The sequence below is a fragment of the Gopherus evgoodei genome, chromosome 15, assembly GCF_007399415.2.
Source record: "Gopherus evgoodei ecotype Sinaloan lineage chromosome 15, rGopEvg1_v1.p, whole genome shotgun sequence".
In the NCBI taxonomy this organism is placed as follows: domain Eukaryota; kingdom Metazoa; phylum Chordata; order Testudines; family Testudinidae; genus Gopherus; species Gopherus evgoodei.
Window position 1 is genome coordinate 15,036,794 of NC_044336.1, and position 21,595 is coordinate 15,058,388.

At 46.3% G+C, this 21,595-nt stretch overlaps 1 protein-coding gene across 2 annotated transcripts in view; it reads left to right on the forward strand.

Moving 5' to 3' along the window:
* Window positions 1-21,595, forward strand: part of GGA3 (golgi associated, gamma adaptin ear containing, ARF binding protein 3) — a 34,982-nt gene that overhangs the window by 171 nt on the left and 13,216 nt on the right. The window contains exons 2-10 of one of the 2 annotated variants that reach the window (XM_030534380.1): window positions 11,563-11,647; window positions 13,026-13,101; window positions 13,630-13,728; window positions 14,753-14,876; window positions 15,885-15,988; window positions 16,546-16,626; window positions 18,034-18,171; window positions 19,712-19,793; window positions 20,506-20,622. In XM_030534380.1, coding sequence (XP_030390240.1) covers window positions 11,563-11,647; window positions 13,026-13,101; window positions 13,630-13,728; window positions 14,753-14,876; window positions 15,885-15,988; window positions 16,546-16,626; window positions 18,034-18,171; window positions 19,712-19,793; window positions 20,506-20,622 — 906 coding nt within the window. The remainder of the gene's footprint in view (window positions 1-11,562; window positions 11,648-13,025; window positions 13,102-13,629; window positions 13,729-14,752; window positions 14,877-15,884; window positions 15,989-16,545; window positions 16,627-18,033; window positions 18,172-19,711; window positions 19,794-20,505; window positions 20,623-21,595) is intronic. The other variant, XM_030534381.1, reaches the window with a different exon arrangement.

The following is a 21,595-nucleotide window of genomic DNA, read 5'->3' on the forward strand; positions in this document are numbered from 1 at the left end:
CCCTGGTCCATGTTCCCCCCTCGTCTCTGTGCCCCCGTCTGCCGCTCTCCGCCCCCTCCCTGGCCCCGTGCCCCCCTTCGGCTGCTCTCTGAGCCCATGTCCCCTCTCTGCCCCGTCAGTGCCCCCGTCTGCCTCCCTCCATCTCATCAATACCCCTTCCTGTGTCTCCTTGTCTGCCACCCACTGCCCCAGCCACCCCCCTGTGTCCCCCTGTCCATGTCCCCCATCCTATCCACACCCCTGTGTCCCCCTGTCCATGTCCCCCGTCCTATCCACACCCCTGTGTCCCCCTGTCCATGTCCCCTGTCCTATCTACACCCCTGTGTCCCCCTGTCCATGTCCCCCATCCTATCCACACCCCTGTGTCTCCCTGTCCATGTCCCCCATCCTATCCACACCCCTGTGTCCCCCTGTCCATGTCCCCCGTCCTATCCACACCCCTGTGTCCCCCTGTCCATGTCCCCCGTCCTATCCACGCCTCTGTGTCCCCCTGTCCATGTCCCCCGTCCTATCCACGCCCCTGTGTCCCCCTGTCCATGTCCCCCGTCCTATCCACACCCCTGTGTCCCCCTGTCCATGTCCCCCGTCCTATCCACACCCCTGTGTCCCCCTGTCCATGTCCCCCATCCTATCCACACCCCTGTGTCCCCCTGTCCATGTCCCCCGTCCTATCCACCCCCCTGTATCCCCCTGTCCATGTCCCCTGTCCTATCCACACCCCTGTGTCCCCCTGTCCGTGTCCCCCGTCCTATCCACGCCCGTGTCCCCCTGTCCATGTCCCCCGTCCTATCCACACCCCTGTGTCCCCCTGTCCATGTCCCCCGTCCTATCCACACCCCTGTGTCCCCCTGTCCATGTCCCCCGTCCTATCCACACCCCTGTGTCCCCCTGTCCATGTCCCCCGTCCTATCCACACCCATGTGTCCCCCTGTCCATGTCCCCTGTCCTAGCCACACCCCTGTGTCCCCCTGTCCATGTCCCCCGTCCTATCCACGCCTCTGTGTCCCCCTGTCCATGTCCCCCGTCCTATCCACGCCCCTGTGTCCCCCTGTCCATGTCCCCCGTCCTATCCACACCCCTGTGTCCCCCTGTCCATGTCCCCCGTCCTATCCACACCCCTGTGTCCCCCTGTCCATGTCCCCCATCCTATCCACACCCCTGTGTCCCCCTGTCCATGTCCCCCGTCCTATCCACCCCCCTGTATCCCCCTGTCCATGTCCCCTGTCCTATCCACACCCCTGTGTCCCCCTGTCCGTGTCCCCCGTCCTATCCACGCCCGTGTCCCCCTGTCCATGTCCCCCGTCCTATCCACACCCCTGTGTCCCCCTGTCCATGTCCCCCGTCCTATCCACACCCCTGTGTCCCCCTGTCCATGTCTCCCGTCCTATCCACACCCCTGTGTCCCCTTGTCCATGTCCCCCGTCCTATCTACACCCCTGTGTCCCCCTGTCCATGTCCCCTGTCCTATCCACGCCCCTGTGTCCCCCTGTCCATGTCCCCCGTCCTATCCACACCCCTGTGTCCCCCTGTCCGTGTCCCCCATCCTATCCACACCCCTGTGTCCCCCTGTCCTATCCACACCCCTGTGTCCCCCTGTCCGTGTCCCCTGTCCTATCCACACCCCTGTGTCCCCCTGTCCATGTCCCCCATCCTATCCACACCCCTGTGTCCCCCTGTCCATGTCCCCCGTCCTATCCACACCCCTGTGTCCCCCTGTCCATGTCCCCCGTCCTATCCACACCCATGTGTCCCCCTGTCCATGTCCCCGTCCTATCCACACCCGTGTGTCCCCCTGTCCGTGTCCTCTGTCCTATCTATGCCCCTGTGTCCCCCTGTCCATGTCCCCCATCCTATCCACACCCCTGTGTCCCCCTGTCCATGTCCCCCGTCCTATCCACAACCCTGTGTCCCCCTGTCCATGTCCCCCGTCCTATCCACGTCCCTGTGTCCCCCTGTCCATGTTCCCCATCCTATCCATGTCCCTGTGTCCCCCTGTCCATGTTCCTCGTCCTATCCACAACCCTGTGTCCCCCTGTCCGTGTCCCCCTTCCTATCCATGCCCCTGTGTCCCCCGTCCATGTCCCCTGTCATATCCATGCCCCTGTGTCCCCCTGTCCGTGTCCCCCTTCCTATCCATGCCCCTGTGTCCCCCTGTCCGTGTCCCCCGTCGTATCCACGCCCCTGTGTCCCCCTGTCCATGTCCCCTGTCCTATCCACGCCCCTGTATCCCCCTGTCCATGTCCCCCGTCCTATCCACGCCCCTGTGTCCCCCTGTTCGTTTCCCCTGTCCTATCCACGCCCCTGTGTCCCCCTGTTCGTGTCCCCCGTCCTATCCACACCCCTGTGTCCCCCTGTCCATGTCCCCCGTCCTATCCACACCCGTGTCTCCATGTCCCCTGTCCTATCCACGCCCCTGTGTCCCCCTGTCCGTGTTCCCTGTCCTATCCACACCCCTGTGTCTCTCTGTCCATGTCCCCCGTCCTATCCACGTCTGTTTCCCTCTGTCCATGTCCCCCATCGTATCCATGCTCCTGTGTTCCCCTGTCCATGTGCCCCATCGTATCCATGCTCTTGTGTCCCCCTGTCCATGTCCCCTGTCCTATCCACACCCGTTTCCCCCTGTCCATGTCCCCCGTCCTATCCACGCCTGTGTCCCCCTGTCCATGTCCCCCGTCCTGTCCACACCCCTGTGTCCCCCTGTCCATGTCCCCCTTCCTATTCACGCTCTTGTGTCCCCCGTCCATGTTCCCCGTCCTATCCATGTCCCTGTGTCCCCCTGTCCATGTTCCCCGTCCTATCCACAACCCTGTGTCCCCCTGTCCGTGTCCCCCTTCCTATCCATGCGCCTCTGTCCCCCGTCCATGTCCCCTGTCCTATCCATGCTCCTGTGTCCCCCTGTCCGTGTCCCCCGTCGTATCCATGCCCCTGTGTCTCCCTGTCCATGTCCCCCGTCGTATCCAGGCCCCTCTGTCCCCCTGTCCGTGTCCCCTGTCCTATCCACGCCCCTGTCCTCCCCTGTCCTGTCCATGCCCCTGTGTCCCCCTGTCCATGTCCCCCATCCTATCCATGCCTGTGTCCCCCTGTCCATGTCCCCCATCCTATCCACACCCCTGTGTCCCCCTGTCCATGTCCCCCATCTTATCCATGCTCCTGTGTCCCTCTGTCCATGTCCCCCGTCCTATCCATGCTCCTGTGTCCCCCTGTCCATGTTCCCCTTCCTATCCATGCTCCTTTGTCCCCCTGTCCATGCCCCCATCCCCCTGTCCATGTCCCCCGTCCTATCCACACCCCTGTGTCCCCCTGTCCTTGTCCCCCTTCCTATCCACGCCCCTGTGTCCCCCATCCTATCCACGCCTGTGTCCCCCTGTCCATGTCCCCGATCCTATCCATGCCTGTGTCCCCCTGTCCATGTCCCCTGTCCTATCCACCTCTGTGTCCCCCTGTCCATGTCCCCGTCCTATCCACACCCCTGTCCATGTCCCTCATCCTGTCCACACCCGTGTCCTGCTATCCATGTTCCCCATCCTGTCCATGCCCCTCTGTCCCCCGTCCATGTCCCCCATCTTATTCATGCCCCTGTGTCCCCCTATCCATGTTCCCCTATCCTATCCGCACCCGTGTGCCCCGTCCATGACCCCTGTCCTATCCACGCCCCTGTGTCCCCCTGTCCATGTCCCCCATCCTATCCATGCTCCTGTGTCCCCCTGTCCATGTCAGCCATCCTATCCACGCCCCTGTGTCCCCCTGTCCATGTCCCCTGTTCTAGCCACACCCCTGTATCCCCCGTCCATGTCCCCCATCCTATCCATGTCCCTGTGTTCCCCTGTCCATGTCCCCCATTCATGTCTCCTGTCCAGTCCATGCTCCTGTTGCCCCCCTATCCATGTTTCCCTGCTTCTCTGCTCATGTCTCCCCCTCTGCCTAATGCTCCTATGCCCACTCCATGCCCTCACACTCCCTATCCAGTTCCCTCTCCCCTTCTGTGCCCATGCCCCTGCCACCAACTTTCTGTCATCTCCACCAGCTTGCATGGAAAAAAAAAACCAAAACAAAAACAAAACCTCTTGGCAGCATGATGGGCTATCCAGGTGTTTTCTCTGTGTGTAGATGGACAGAGCCTTCTGATCTCAGAAGGAAATTATTATTTATGCTGTTATTTTCATGCTAGCTGTTTTATAAATAATGTACCAAGCATCTGCCTGGAATAGGGCTTTCCAGTGCATTTGGGGTTTTATCCCATGTGTCTGTCTGTCCGTGCTGCTCATTTCTGAGTCCCTGTCAAGTTATCTAATAGCCTGATGCTGTCTCTGCTGATTTTTCCCCCTTCCTGCCCCAACCCAGAGTCATGCACAGTCTTTTCTCATTGCTTTTAAATCAAAAGTCTCTGATCATTTCTGAGTATGTACTTGACCTCTCTTTTGCCTGTCCCCTCTTCTCCCAGTGCTTACCAACTATTCTACCTACTCGCCCCACTCAGTTTTGGCTTGTTCTCTCTCTCGCTGCCTAGCTTTCTTCCCCATTCTCTGTCTGCCTCCCTGTCACTCACTCCCTGTCCCTTTCCTGCCACTGACTTCCTGTCACTCCTCTGCTCAACTGTGCAGTCCATCCCTGTCGCTGAAGGGGATTGCCTACTTATGGGGTAATACCAGGAAGGAGCTTACTCTGTAGACTGACTCTCTGCCAGAGCTGGGGAGGGGGAGACAGGTTGTTATGTATTCACACTGGAGGAATGATTCTCCCCTCAAAAATATCCTCTCCAATAACTTGTCTAACTGAGTGTGTTCAGTGTGCTCATTGTGACCGAGTGAAGCAGAAATCCAGAGCTGCAGTTGCAGTGGCCACAACAGCAGATCTGGCCTGTTATTTGGTGATTCGTTTGTGAACCAGGGAAATTCTTTACTCATTCCCCACCTCCTCCAAACTATCAGTTCTTTGTCTATAAAAGGTCAGTATTCCCTTCTTCTCTAAATTTTCCTGTGCTTTGGATTCTCATTTACAAAGTATATTGTACTAGGTGGTCACACACTTTGTTGCTTTTGTAGGCTGAGCTCCTTGCATTCCTCCATTCCCTTCCACAGGTTTCCTGTGTGCTGTTTTCCCACTCCCCTCTATTTCAGGGATTCTCTGCAACCTCCTCTTGCCAGGGGCTCTGTGTGTGCCCTCATGTTCCCCCATTCTTCCTATGTCAGAGATCCCCATGCTCCCTCTGCCACCCATGACTGGGGCGCCCTTCTTCTCCAATGCCAGAAGCTCTGTGTCCCCCCTCATTGCCCCCTCAGCCACATGCCAGGAGCTCTGTTTGTCCCACCTCCTCCCAGACCATTGTTCCCCAGGGGTTCTGTGGGCCCTCCAATTTCCATGGTCTTTATGTCCCCTTCCGCCATTCTGTCCTCCCGTACTAAATGCTCTATGTGCTCCCCCTACTCATCCATGTGAGGAGCTCTGTGCGTTCCTTTATACTGCCCTTCTGCATACCATTATTATTTCTGTCTGGGAGGGAACGGGAAGTCATTCAGGGTGTCAACATGTTAAACTCTATTGGGAGGATGGACAGAGATGAGATAAGAGAGAGAGTTTTGCTGGGAAGTGTTAATTGGTGTCGTCAACTAGTTCTTGGCTCTATAGACAATTACAGAGGTGGTTGAAGCAGCTGGGTTTCTTGACTAGCCAGAAGGAGCTCCATGTGCCTACCATTTCCTCCTTCCAGTTTTCTGATTTTCACCTGAAACAATAGGATTCCACCCACTGATGCCTAGAACATTCCCTGAAATTTTGGAATAGATCAGGTGCACTATTTAAAGTTATTGCAATAGATAGATGACAGAGAAATGCCACCAAGTTGAATATGAGACCTCGCTTCGCTTTGTCAATTACAATGTGCTTTTTGTCTTAGTCTGCATCTGTAGGAATTTCTCCATTAAATCAGTCGTATTTTATACGTGGTGGTGTAGCCATGTTGGTCCCAGGATCTCAGAGAAAAAAGGTGGGTGAGGTAATATCTTTTATTGGACCAACTTCTATTAGTGAAAGAGACAAGCTTTCAAGCTACCACCTCACCCACCATCTTTCTCTGATATGTAATACAGCCATGTTACACCAGAGGGAACCCCTGCCTTATTCTGAGCTATCATTTCAGAGTAGGAGTTACAGGCTTCAGATGAAATAAATAGAGTTTGTCTTTTAAAAAGATTTTATAACAAAAGCTGTTACAAGCTTCAATAGTTGGAATCATATTTTTAAGGGCAAGTCACTCTATTCACTGAATCCTGGAAGTTTAAGGGAGAAAAAGTCTTGGTTAGTCCATCTCCCAGCGAGTGCTGAACAGTTCCCAATTGTACGTTATTCTGTCCAGTCTGGCTGTTTTATTGTCCCGTGTTTGTACAGCATTTAGCACAATAAGGTCCTGCTCCATGACCAAGGCTCATAGGTGCTATTGCAATACAAATAAATAACAATAATGGTAATAATTTGTTTTTAAATGTTCTAAGGTCGGGTGCTTCCACCATTTCCCTTAGGGAGACTACACCACAGGCTACTAGATCTTACTGCCTCGATTTTTCCCTTTCTTTATTTCATCCCACTTCTTTATTTATTTGTGTTGCAGTGAGCTTAAAAGCCCCAACCAGGGTCCAGTACTGTACAAATGTAGAACAGAACATAGTCACTACCCTATAGAGTTTACAGTCTAAAATCTATTACTCCTAGTTGTATTGCCATATATTAGCTTAAATAATTCCTCTTCCACCATGGTGTTTACACTATTCAAATAGGTGTAGAATGTTATCATCTATCTCTGTTGTTATGCCAGTTGTTTTTAGCTATTCGTCTGTCCTTGTAAATCATTTATTCCTGCCTGCTGATCATTTTGGCTGATCTTGTGAGCTCCTCACAATGTGTCAGTATCTTTCTGGCAGTGTATTAATTGTAGCCTGTGACATACTCAGAAACACCCAGACTCTCTCTTTTTCTCTCCCCAAAGAGAACGGACTAATGTCATATATGAAAATATGTCTGATATAAGGAAATTTTAGGTTGAATAGCAGGAAAATCTTCCCAACAGTTTGAATTTTCAGACTGTGAAAGTTGAGGGAGTGGATGTCCTATGGCTTGGTCACTTACAGCTAGATAGGGCATATCACTAACTTCGGTGAGCCTGATTGGGGGCTAAGAGGAGGGCACATTTTTCATGGGACATAAGTCTGCTTGAAAGAATCTGTTTTTTATCAGTAAATGTCTATTTCACCTCACATGCACAAACTGACAAAAATATTTCCGTGGATGGTAATTAAAATGTACTGAGAGGCAAAGTAAGAAAAACACTGCTTGAGAACTGAGTAGAGTTTGATTTAAGGATATTTACTTTGTATATTTTGATGTGTAATATTAAAAATTTGCATTTTAATAGTTCTAAAGCTTTACCTTTATAAATGGCAGTGTCTACTGTCTTTTAATTATTATTGCCTGATGACCCATATTGTCTGACCCTCCCCATAATTTCCCATAGGTGTGAACATTTAAATACATAAAAATAGAAAAGCTTAAAAATAAACATCAATATTATCCATCGAAATTATCAACAAAAATGAAAATGGAATATGCCAAGCCTAGATATAAGACTTGAATGTTGCTTCCTAATTAAAAAAAAATATATATATGCTTGATCACTGGTACAGTGACTCATGCTGGTCTTATTATAGAATCCTCCCATTGTAGAGGAGCACAGATCATTTGTTTTCCATTGGCCATTGAAGAAATGTATGTGGGCTGGTGGGGGAGTCTGGATGTCTTTGCCAAATAACACTCCCTCCTTCAAGGAAACGGAGTTTTGGGAGGAAAAGGTCACAATGGAGATGAACAGGAGAGGTACCTGTTGTCTTGTGGCTGTTCTGTTGGATAAAGGTGAGGGAAATGTGTGCCATTGTATAACTCTTCATTACTTCATGGTAATTGTGTGATTACGGGAGTGGGAAACTTGGCTAGGAAGCTGAATTACTGTTTTTCTGATAACTTTCTATCAAAAAAAGGAGTGTTGTGTCAGATGCTAAGCTCGAAGATGTACCCATTGTGTCCTCACGGAAGGAAGGGGCAAAATCCATACAGCAGTATGGACCAACCTCCCACATCAAGGAAAGGACAGAACATGACTTGTGTTACCAGGAATTTTCTGAGTCAATGGCACTTGCCCTTCAACTGAGCAGCAGAGCCATTCTGTCATCAGATGGGCGTCACAGCCTTCAGTCCTCACACTGCAGCAGGAGATGTGCTTCAATATGTGATGGCCCAGCATCTTTATCCTCTCTCCCCTCCTACTTTTGGCTGCTGGGATGACAGCACTCTTCCTCTCCCTGCATGCAGTTCCTCCTCCAGCCTTCGCTGAAATGCGAAGGGGAGGTTAATAAATGAATCTCAGTTGCTCCCATACAGCTGGATCCTTTTGCTTAACACTCCCTGCTCAGTCTGATGCTCACATACAAGGTAGCTTATTTATATAATTACCTCCATGATGTGCTAGACACTGTCCTCACATGTAGTAAATATATAGTGTACTGGCCCAAAGAGCTCATAATCTAAGAAGAGGGAGGGGGAAGAGAGATAAAACCTACTATATCTGTGTGTGTGTAAATACTATCAATTATTTCCATATTATCATCAGTTAGCATTCTGCTTATTCTACCTGGGATGCAGAGAGAGTGAGAACACCAGACACATAGCTGCTAGGAGCTGAAGATCTGGTAAGCCCTCAGTCTGGTAATGGGCATCTAGAATGCTGGCTTGTAAGTTTTCCTTCTTTCAACAGAGAAGTAGAACAGTGAAAATATGAACAATTCATTAGACAATTAAAGGTCTCTGTTCCCCAGGGTTCCAAAGCATTGTTATATAAATGAAGTAGGCACCCTTGGTTTACAGCTGAGTGTAACCTCATCAGTGTTTCAGGATTTAGAACAGCAAAGGAATGTCGAGTGGCTTTGACACTCAGATCAGGTATGAGACAACATTATTATACCATCAGATGTGACCCAAATGTTTCAGTTTCTAAAAGCCAAGGGACTAGATGGTGAGGGATTATGGTAATGTGTTACAAAGTCCTTTCCTTTAGGTGCTGGTTCAGATCTACCGAGGGCTGTTCAGGGGCCTATGCGTAATCAGTTGATAAGTTTTAGTTTGTGTCCTAGTAGACCAAGTGTTCACCTGAAACCTGCTTCCACAACAGGTGCTAACTGGATCCTTGTTTGGCAGTATTAACAGAGAGACCAAGGACTGAGAACACTGAGGAGTAAATCTCTCCTCCTAGAGGTGATCCTTCCAGATCACAGTTGAGGCACATTAATGAGGCAAAGTGGAGAAGCTTGTTTTGCTGCTGCCTGCACTTTACCTGCTCTATAAACGAAGGACTTCACTCTCCAGGCCAGGACAGAATTTCTGATAGAGCATGTTGACATAGGATATCATACAGGTATTACATTGATATTTATAGGGGGTGATTTCCTTATGTGGAATGTAATCTCCCCCTAATGACGTCTCTCTTCTTGTTGAAATTAACTATCATGAGAGTTCTGAATATAAAACAAGAAGACTTGTCAGGTGACTCCAAGCCTAAACTGAGAATATTCAACCCTCTGAGATTCCAAGATATGCTGGGAGAAGTCATTCAAGCTAAAAAACCGCTTTAAAATTAGTGACTACCGTAGAAATGTCATTTATGTTTAATTGCCCAGACCAGATCTTCCTCCTGATGTCAGAATGCGCTGCTGCCCAAATGTCTATTTGTTGAAAGGAATTAGTTGTTTTTTTTGGTTATAATAGAACATCCCATTGTATATTTCTTAAGTCTGCATTGTGCAAAGAGCAGCACAAGCTGGTGGAATTAGCAATGGAAGGGTGCGTTGGCGCACAGCCATACAGAATGCTGATTTGCTTGCATGAAGATAGCAGGCTGTCTTGTAAGCCTGGTTTTTCATGCTGCTGTCATGGTGTTTAGAAATCAAGGGCATGGTAATAAGATTTTAGTGTTTTTAACAAATATGTGGCACTGCAGCAACTACATTTTAACTGACGTTATTCTTGAGTTTAAAACACAGCTCGGTAGCTTAATTTAAAGACCAAGGGAAGCAGCTTTGTGGTATGTGCCCTTTTGCTCGCCCAGTGTCCCACAGAAGCCACTGGGGCCTGTGAGATTATGGAAGCATTTTTCTTGGGAAAGCAAAGCCAAGCAAACACTGTAGGAGTACAACAGCAAGAGGGTTCGGATGCACTTTAAAACAGAAATTTCAGTGCAGTAGTTTGACAATTGTTGTATTTATGCCAGTGGACTGGTGGAAGGATGTGTTTTAAATTAATGCTGATATTTAATGACAGTTTGTAGTGTAGTGTGCACTTAAACTTATTCTTTTACATTTGCATTTAAGACTACGGTACATGCACGTTTACCTACTTTCACTATGGTTTGATTTGCTGTATTTCAGCTGGATTTGTAACATTTTTTTTTCCTTAGTATTGCTTCCTGCTGTTCCAACTTAGTCAATGGGGGAAGGAGAGAGTCCGGATTGGTAATGCAAAACTGCAGCATGTTGTTGCTGCCCCTGCAACAAACAAATTTCCGCTCTAGTACATCATGCCTCAGTTGGGTCTGCTGTAAAATTAGGTTGAAGCGGGAGCCTCTGCCACTGAAAACCCATTGCTGTATCTGAGTTGACCTATCTGGAGCAGATAAATTCTTAACAGAAATACATCTCAAAAGCTTCAGTATTCTGCAATCTGCTTCTTTGTGAGCTAGGGAGTATCCCAAAGTAAGCTTTTGGCAAACTGGATTGTGAATCTCATTTCCAGTAAGGAATGTAAAGGCATCTAATAAACTCTGTGGTATTCCAAGAACAAGGCCTCAAAGCGGGGAGGGATAGCTCAGTGGTTTGAGCATTGGCCTGCTAAACCTAGGGTTGTGAGTTCAATCCTTGAGGGTGCCACTTAGGGATATGGGGCAAAAATCTGTCTGGGGATTGGTCCTGCTTTAAGTAGGGGGTTGGACTAGATGACCTCTTGAGGTCCTTTCCAACCCTGATATTCTGTAATTCTAGGTAAAGGATCTGTGTACTGTGTTAAACCCCAGATCCTGCAATTTGTACACATGCAAAACTCCCAGTGACTGCAAAGGGAGATTTGCATACAACAGGACTGAAGGTATGACCCTAAGTAGTTAAATATTATAAATAGACAAAGGGAAGAGAGACAACATTGCAAGCCTGCCTAGCTGGGGTAAGACTGTGAGGTTGTTCTCTTCTATTCAGTAACTGGAAAATAGTGAGTCTGTACGTACTTGAGCTTCATTGCCTGGATCTGCAAAGAACTGTGTTAGGTGTTTTGCTAATTTTGGAGTGGCCTGATTTGACTTTGACACTCCTTCTTGACTAAGCACCCACATATATATGGGAATGGAAATTGTGAACTCATTTCTCAATTTTGATGAGTGGCAACTGACACTTCTCCCTCGGAAAGGCTAATTAATCTGCTTCTTGTTGTGTTTTGATAATGTGTGTTCTCTATTTTTTTTATTTTTTTTTACTAAAGATAGAGCCACCAACCCGTCTAACAGACAAGAAGACTGGGAGTACATCATTGGGTTCTGTGACCAGATCAACAAAGAACTTGAAGGGTGTGTGTCCAAGTCCGTCAGACTTAGTATTGTATTTTAACATTCTCAATTGAAACAAAATTTTATGTCCTGATGTTGATGTTTTATATTTGTAAAGTATGCTGATATTACAAGGAAAACATGAACATAAAGGAAGCAGGGTAATGTGGAAGCATATAGCAAAGCTCTTCCTCTTTTGTTTGAAAAGCAATATGATCTGAGCGCAGGATTGGGTGCCAGGAAAACATGAGTTCTAAACCTGACACTGACTACTTCTCTGGCCTTGGGAATCTTTCCTAACCTCTCTGCCTCAATTTTTCAGTCTGTAAAATGGGGATAATAATCCTTATTTATTTTCATAGACTATTTCATAGAATCTGAAAGGGACCTCAAGAGTTGTTCTAGTCCAGTCCCCTGCACTCAAGGCAAGACCAAGTATTTATCTAGACCCTTCCTGACAGGTGTCTGTCTAACCTGCTCTTAAACTCTAATGATAGAGAGTACATGTAAGCATGCAGACTCACCCCTGCGGCGCCTCCTGCTGGTCTCTCAGGGAATTAGCTCGATTTCCAGTCTGGAGTGCCCTCTGCAGGCCAATGATCCACTACCGCTTGGCCTCCCGTGTCCCTCCCTGGACTCCGGTGCCCTGTTAGCTGGGATGCTGCCCCCTGTCAGTAACCCCTTTCTCTCAGGGTCTCCCCACCCCAGGAAACTGCCACCCACTATCTCCACCTCGCCACAGTATAAGGCTACTAACAGTCATTGTCTAGCCCCCACGCAGGGCAGGAGCGGGTAACCACCCCACTACAGTCCACAACCTCCCACGGCAATTTATTCCAATGTTTAACTACTATGATAGTTAGGAAGTTTTTCCTAATGTCCAACCTACACCTCCCTTGCTGCAATTTGTATATATTGAGTGAGCTCCATTCTGACTAAACCATTCACAAGGTGATATAAGGCTTTACATCTTTAAAAAACTTTATAAACAATAACTAATGAACCCTCATGAGTCATGGCACTCCTGCAAAGTAGGGAAGAATTATTCTGCCACAGACAAAGCAAAATGAAGCACAGAGAAGGTTCAAGGCCACACCATGAAACGGTCAGTGAAGCAGGATTAGATCTCAGGAATTCCTAGTTACCAATCCTGTGCACACCCCATATGCACTAGACCATATTCCCTTTTTAAATATGTAAACACCCCAGTTTACGTAGATGCTGTGAAGATTATTTTGTTAAAGTGCTTTGAAGATGTCAAACTATAGAAGGGCAAAGTGACATTTCCTTTTAATTTTGTGGTACCCTACTTATCTAATCAGAAGATTTTGTGAGTCTAGAAAGTCCTAAAATCCCTGTGTCTGTTTTATTTATAATGTGGCACCTTGGTTTGTTTCAGTCCACAGATAGCTGTGAGACTACTGGCTCATAAAATCCAGTCACCTCAGGAATGGGAGGCAGTCCAGGCCTTGACAGTAGGTAGTCCTTTCCTCCTCTCTCAAAGCCCAGAGCCCAGCTGGACTCTTCAGTGTGCAATTTAAGGGGGGGCGATCCCTATTGTTCAGTAGGGTTATCTAGTACCATCATTCCCATGCTCAGTGAAACTGACACGATCAACTCCTTAATTCTCCTTCTCTGCAAGGGGATGAAGACTGAGAAAGGATACTCATGGAGTTAGTTTACTAATTGTACTGGAGCCAGAAAATCTCAGTTTCACTCTAGATCCTTTTGTTTGTTACTTTCAGGGAGGTTTTTTTCCCCCACCGCTGCCACTTTCCAAGAGATAGCCCCTCAGCGTGCTCTGTCAAGATTGGGGAAGCTGCCTCAAAGCAGTGGGGTTCAAGCCTTGTGTCCTTGGGCGGAAGTTCCTCTATCTCAATGAAATGTGACCCTTACCTGTCACCTGTTCTAGTTGGGGCCTCCCTTAGAGGAAAGCAGCTGTGTTATTTCTCTGGGTTTGGGGTGTGTTGATTTCACCACCTGTTTCTGTTGCTTGAACACAGGTGCTGGAAGCTTGTATGAAGAACTGTGGGAGAAGATTTCATAATGAAGTAGGGAAGTTTCGGTTTTTAAACGAGTTAATAAAAGTTGTGTCTCCAAAGGTCAGTCTTTAAGCTATTTTCTATCCCTCTGTGTAACAGTCTGGCCTTTCTAAAACCATAAGTAGCTCCCAAAGCATGCAGCACAGTATCTGGCTCACTGTGTGAGTTAGTCTGTAGCTTTTGTTTGCTGGGTGTTTTGCACTCTGATTACTAGTTCTCTCAGCAAGCAGCAGTTGTTTTCCCATTGCTTGTGCAATACTTAGCATTGCTTATTTCCTTAATGTGGTGCAAGGACTTTTAGACTTTGTGTTACTCATTTTGTTTAAACATGATCATCAGCAGGGAGGAATTGCGATTCAGTGGTTAGGGCAAGGGTCTAGGAGTTGGGGCTCCTGGATTTGGTTCCTGGGTCTGCTACTGACCTGCTGTGTTGTCTTAGTCAAGTCACTTAATCTCTCTGTGCATCAGTGTGGCAGGCGGATAATACTTATGTACCTTATAGGGATGTTATGGGGTTTGATTCATGTTTGGAAAGCATTCTGAGATTCTTTGGTGAAAGATGATGTCAGTGCAAAGTATTATCATCACCATCATTTTCTTAAGACAAAAGCAACTGGACACCAACAGGAGGTTTGATCCTTCTTCCATTGAAGTCACTGGCAAAGCACCTACTGATTTAATTGGGAGCAGGATTGGGCCCAGAGCATCCCATTTAGCTGTGGTATAACTCCAAACTGAATCTGGCTCATGTTGTCTCAGGCAGATGGAGATAAGACGATGTTTTATCATGAAACACAATGTAAACGTTACTTTAAAGAGGTGAGGGAAGCTTTGTCTTGGTGAACTGCATCTTGTATCAGTGTAGTTAATGATGAGTGCTCCTGGCCATCTGTGTTAGGAAACTGTATCCCAGATCAGCACAGACAGGATGTACAGGATATTCATACTCCCATCTAATGTGAAAACAGACTTTAATGAGCACCAATGAATTCCCATATTGAGTGTTGATTTATTTATAATTTTTTTTTTTACAAAGAAAGGAGAGAGACAGATTGACATGTTTTCCTTTTCCCCACCCCCCCAGTACCTGGGAGACAGAGTCTCAGAGAAGGTGAAAACCAAAGTTATTGAGTTGCTATACAGCTGGACAGTGGCACTGCCAGAGGAATCCAAAATCAAAGATGCCTACTACATGCTGAAGAGACAAGGTGGGAAGCAGCTTCTCTTTCGTGCATTCTTGCACCCTACATGTTTAAGCAGGAATGTCACAAAGAGGGGACACTCAAGAAGGCAGCCTCTATCTAGGGGCAGGACTTGTTCAATCAGATGGTAGAAAAGACCTTGTCCACATGAGAATTTTACACTGGTTTAACTTAAATTGGTTTTTAAGCTGATTTAGTTAGTGCAAACCCCTGTGTAGACACTTTTATTTTAGTTTGAGTGGCTTATCTTGATTTAGCTTAAGATGATTCCTAATCAATTTAAACTAAACAAGCCTGGTTTAAACCAGAACAAGAGCATCCGCACAACTTCATGCACCAGCATAACTAAATTGCTTAAAAATTTCGCTTTAAACTGGTGCAACTTTTTCATATAGGCAAGGCCTAAGGTGCTCAGAAGAGACGCTCGGAGCGTCAGCACAAAGAGTCTGCCTTCAGAAGCCTCTATGAGTACAATGCAAAATTAAGGATTTTGTGGTGGGGCCTGGTCATGAAACTTGATCCTTTCTTCAACTATTGGCTAGGAGTCTATGGATACCACATTCAGCATTATTGTTCTACGCTTGTCTGCTCTGCCTCCCTTATGCTGAAAATATACATGGCGTTGGGTTTTCACAAAGCAGGATTACATGGGACCTTATATTGAAGTTCCAAGGCAATGTGAAAGAAGAAAGACCCAGGGTGGAGAACTATTGATTATACCTCTCGGGTACAGAAACTGTAAGGATGTGGCAAACTAACCGTTGGAGTGTTGGCCCTTCCCTAAGGAAAACATCCCTCAGTTCACCAGATAACATGCACAGGGATTTTGCTGCTGTATTAATCCTCACTGAAATATCTTTCCATCCCAGTGTTCAGAGAGCTGGACTGCATGTTCCATCTGAACCCAGTATGCAAACAGCAGTGCTGCACCCTCTCTGTGCTGCCTGTACGCAGATAGTAGCACTGTCCTGAGTGACTGCAGGTACAAACCTACTTTGTTTTCTCTTCTCTCAGGTATTGTTATGTGTGACCCTGTAATTCCAGTGGATAGAACCCTGATCCCCTCTCCACCACCTCGCCCCAAAAACCCTGTGTTTGATGATGAGGAGAAATCCAAGGTAAAGTGAAGGCTGGAATCTTAATACCCACCAACAAAACAAAACAACTTTAAGTAAAAGGAAGTGCTCTGACTCAGCTCTAATCTGCTGGTATGTGAGCCTGATTTCACTCGAACTGTGGGTTTGATTCTTACCACCTGGAGACTCAAAGTTGAAATCCTGAGTGAGAGACCATCTCAGTATTGTCACTATCTGGCCATTTCTAGTTAAGTCGCTCTCCAACTGCTGTAATGGAGGAGAGGAAAAGCTTTTCATCTTTCTGCACTGGGAGGAACTCTTGTCTAGTATCAGAAAGTCTCCAAGATCCCAATGTGCTTGTACTGTATGTAAATGAAAATCTGGCAATTTAACAAAAAACAAAATATCAAATCTATGAATGACTCCTACGGAAGTTACTGTTGCTGAAAAAGCAAAGTAAGCTGCTTTGACCCAAGTCTGCTTTTTCTGAACTGTCCATTTCCCTTTCTCCAGTGCAGCAATCATTGGATACATGATCTTTCTGTCTCCCTTTAATAAGAGACTATTTTTTCCAAAAAAGTTCTCTTCTCTTCTTACAGCTTTTAGCCAAACTGTTAAAAAGCAAAAACCCAGATGACTTACAAGAGGCGAACAAGCTTATTAAATCAATGGTAAAAGAGGTAAGAAAAAACAATAGAATTATTTAAGAAACTCCTGTAGGAATTACCATTATCAGGAGCTTGCTTTGTCATTTGTAAACTTTTTAACACTAGCTGGTACGTAGCTTTAGTGACTCGTGAATGGCAGAATATCTAGATTTGTTCTTTCACTCTCTATTAGTATTGCACTAGTTCAACTATTTAAGCCGGCCTGCTCATCTGTGCTTGAAGCTTTAGGGACTGAATGACTCAAGGGAATTAGCAATGAGGTCTAGAAACTTTCACCTTTAGGGTTGCCAGTTCACATCCATTCCGTAGTAACTGAAATATCATCCAGTGGCTGTTGGGTGGGGTGCGTGAAATGAATTTGTTGGTGTCTCACTGTGGGTCCCAGTTAACAAGTGTCTGCATCACAAAACCTCTGTAGTTGGTTCCCTAGTTGGAAGATATAGCAGAAAGGGCAAGGATCAAATGGACCATGGGGAATGAACTACCTTCTCACCCCTCAAGGGGGCACTCTGCATCAGGGATTGGTGAGGGAGAAGCTTGAAGTGCTCCTGTCTTTTTGGATCTGATCTGTGGATATAGAGGACTGTCTCCAGGGTTGTCAATCTGGCACTTACCACAAGTTGTCTACATGCACATATATATCCCACCCTACCTATTAATGAAATTGTGATGTGTCCATCCACTCCAGTATCCAGTTATCTTGGGGTTCAAGTGACCCAGTGTTGTTCTGGCAGGGAGATATACAGTTTCTAATTTGGAGAGAATACAAGTCACTGGAATCTCTTTTTTATATAAATTAGCCCTGCCCCCATGCAACTCTAGGCATGACATTCGAGGGGGTCTCCCTTATCTTTGGTGGAGAGCATGGATGCCTAATTAAAATGGGTTAGAAATAGTCTGACAGAATGTTTTTGGAATGGAAAATGCCAGTTTGCTGAAAGTGAATCCTTTTGCGGAAACGTTTATTTCAACAAAATTTCATTCAGGGAGAAAACAGAACGGCGCATTCCAATATTCCAGTTCTAACTCTTCAGAACAGAATGGTTTGACTTTCTATTTTGAAATGCCTTGTGTTTAATTTTGAAACAATTTATATTGTGTAATATAACATTTTAAAAAGTCAAAATTAGAACAAAACATTTCAGTTTTATTGAAACAAAATGTTTCAGTTCACCCAAAACAATTTTGCTTTTAAATTGCTTTCACAAGAAGTTTTGAACATTTTTGGTTTTGTTCTGTGTCAGAATGGAAGGGGGTTTTGAAATTGCAGAATTTCTAACAAAATAGAAAATCTAATTCCTGCCCAGTTCTATTTCAAAAACGCATCAGCATTTCATCTGATGCGACCCACAGCTGAGCTCCTGCTGTTGAGATCTTGTGGGAAGACTCACTCTTCTCTTTTTGTTTTAAACCTTGAAGGATGAGGCTCGGATCCAGAAGGTGACAAAACGCATGCACACTCTAGAGGAAGTGAATAACAACGTGAAGCTGCTGAATGAGATGCTGGTTCACTACAGCAAAGAGGACTCGTCAGAGGCTGATAAGGAGCTCATGAAGGTGAGTACAAGCTCATCCCTCTGCATAGGAGTCCTTCAGCATTTCCTTCTTCCAGACTTTATGGAGCTTTACCTTTGCACAAAGTTGCAAGTACGCAGAACAAAGGGATCAATGATATAAAGAGCAGTGATCAGAGCTGAGAGCAATCTATGGGAATGATCAGCTGGAGGTGATAATACTATGCACATAATACTTTTCAGCTGACGACTTATAAAGAAGCAGGCACTATCTCTATTTACAGGTGGTGAAAGTGAGCACACCAGGAATGCATGACTTGCTGAGATCACACAGTGTGTCAGTGGCAGAATCAGGAAGCCACATTTTCTGATTCCCTGTGCCACTGGCCATGCTGCTTATGGTGGAAACAGTCATCTCCCAAAGCACCATATTCAAATAAACTTAAAATCTTTATCCAAACAAAGGTTTCCTTCCCTTCAGGGGAAAAGCTTGTAGACACTGTATTTAATGGAGAGAGCACCAAGAAAATAATAACCAAAAGGGACAATAAAGATTGGTTTAATTTCTATAATAGACACAGATTTTTAATCTACCAGGGGTTCTCCATGACTGTACACATACATTTCACTCTATAATATAAAAAAAGATACATACATGAGCACCTGAGGTGATGACAATAAATACCCACAACTAATTCAGAAACTTTCCCTTCCTTGAACCCATCTCCACCAGAGTGGAGGTAGTAGCCTGTGTGCTCATGGACTGAAGACAGGAATTTTGGTTATGGCACTGGACTGGCATTAAGGAGATCTGAATTCAGTTCCCAGCTCTCACTTTGAGCAAGTCATGTGGTTTTCTTGTGCCCAGTTCCCCATCTGTAAAATGGGAATGACAATACTTCCGTTCTCCCAGTTAGATCAGAGGGTCTTTGGGGCAGGGAGTTTACAGCACCTAGCACAATGGGACCCCATCCTCATTTGGGGTCATAAGGAGCTACTGTTGCAGAGATTATGATAAAAATAGTCCAGCATATGGAGTACAAAGAGAATTAAGCATAAATGGCGATAGCATGGAGGACTGATGGTATCAGTGGCAGGCTGTGACATTTGTAGTAAGACATGCAACAACTCACTTGCATGCCTTACGTGGTCCAAAACGGTGTCCTCCATGCGGCATGACCTTCCAAGTACAGCAAGATTTACAAAATGGCATCCCCCTTTGGTGCTGGACAGAATAGTCTGCAGGCCGCTGGCTGGACAATGCACAGCCAGTTGGGCATGTAGTGCGTGCCTTGTGTACATAGCATACCGCTGGCTGATATTCATCTTTATTATACTGAGAATGTAGATCGGACTTGTTCTCCTTATGCTGATAAAAATGTGAATAGCTCCCTATAGAGCTGGGAAAGGGGAATTTGGACACCCAGTTGGACCAGCACTCTCATCAAGAAAAAACTCTGGGTGTCCCTTCACACTGGGACTTCCATGCAGATGAATCATTTCATGCTGACTGCAAGAGCAGGGTTTGTTGCTGTTGATGGCTTTTGGCTGATAAGACCCTTTCTCCTGATCTCTCTTCCCAGGAGCTCTACGAAAGGTGTGAAACCAAAAGACGGACATTATTCAAACTGGCCAGTGAAACAGAGGATAACGACAGCAGTTTGGGTAAAACAACCATCTCCCCTTTTTGGTGGGGAGGGTATGTGGGAGAGGGATAGCTCATAGGTGGGAGGGATAGCTCAGTGGTTTGAGCATTGGCCTGCTAAACCCAGGGTTGTGAGTTCAATCCTTAAGGGGGCCATTTAGGGAACTGGGGTAAAAATCAGTACTTGGTCCTGCTAGTGAAGGCAGGAGGCTGGACTTGATGACCTTTCAAGGTTCCTTCCAGTTCTAGGAAATGGGTATATCTCCAGTTATTATATTATTATTAAGAAGGAGATTGTAGCCAGTAGCTGTGCAGGAATACAGCAAGAGGCCTATTAATGTTATGTTACTTCTTTCTTTGCCTCCATGGATGTGTCCAGCCTCTAACAGGCAGATAAAAACCCAAGGCCCTTAAAGCTTATGATCTAAATTAGAGCAGGGCCTTGGCAGTAAGAATTGATAGGGAGGGAGGCTGTGTGGGAAACGATCTCAGTGAACACAAGGTAGGGGCATACAGCTCTTAGAAGAGGGGAGATGTCCCTATGGGAGCTAATAACTGAGTTGAGAATGGGGCCCTGTTGTGTGAGGCGCTGCACAGACAGCCCCTGCCCTGAAGAGCTTGCAGTCTAAATAATGGGTTGTTGTTGATGATGATGATTGAGCGTCCAAATCAGTAGAGCGAGCTAAGTGACTGAAATCTCTGCTGGAGTTTTTGCCTCTCTCCCACATCTAGGGGATATTCTTCAGGCCAGTGACAATTTATCCCGGGTAATAAATTCCTATAAAAAAATAATTGAGGGTCAAGTCATCAATGGTGAAGTGGATATCCCGACACTGTCTGCAGCAGAAGGTGAGCAGCCATCTGTTCTGTTCAGTTTTGAATCCTGTCATTTTGAATTTCCTCTTGTGAAGGATGTCCAAATAATTGCAGTGAAGGAGAATATTTTCAGCTGTTTGGGCTAAAATCTGCCCAGGTAGGAATGACAAATCAGCTTCCAAACAGCAGCCATTGATGGCCACACAGATGAGTTTATAATTCTGGCCACCGGTGACAATGCTTTGACTTGGAAGGCTCTGCCATTTCCACAGCTGGCTTTTTAATAATGAAACCTTATGACTTGTGACGTTCTGACTAAGCAGACCTGCATCTGAGCTTAGCTTTCCTGTCTGGATTACTAACAGCTGATGTGGAATGCAACATTTTAGTTAGATTATTCAACTGTCCTGGTCCCACCTGAATGGTTAAATACCAGCAGGGAAGAAGTTAACATACATTTATTGTTTATCTTGTTCTCTGTGCTTAAATGTAAGGCTGGGAACATTATCTAAGGGATTGGAGTAGGGGTTCATGAGTCAAGGGATGTAGGTTCTGTTTCTAGTTCTGCCAGCAACTCTGTGTGAATTTAGGCCAGTCCCTTAGCAGCCACTATCTGCCTAAGTTTCCCCATCTGGAAAATGGGACTAACAATACCCACTTCTCTGGTGTGCCATGAGGCATAATTATTGTTTGGAAAACACTTTAAGATTCTTTGATGAAAAACATGAGGGAAATTACCATTGTACAGAATGGTGTCCCTTGTCATAGGGAAGAGCCAGGATTTGGTTGTGATGAACGTGAAGGTGACTCTGGACACAGAGAAAGCCTGTAGTTCTCTTTCGCTCGCTAGTAACGCCTTGATTGACTGCAGCCTGTGCTACCTGTTGTCACCACACTGGGTCTCCCAAGTTCTAGCCAGAGCTATGCAGGCATGGAAAGGATTGCCAACTACACTGCACATAGTACATGCAGTGGAGAGAGCAGTGCCTGGACTGGGCTCCTCTTT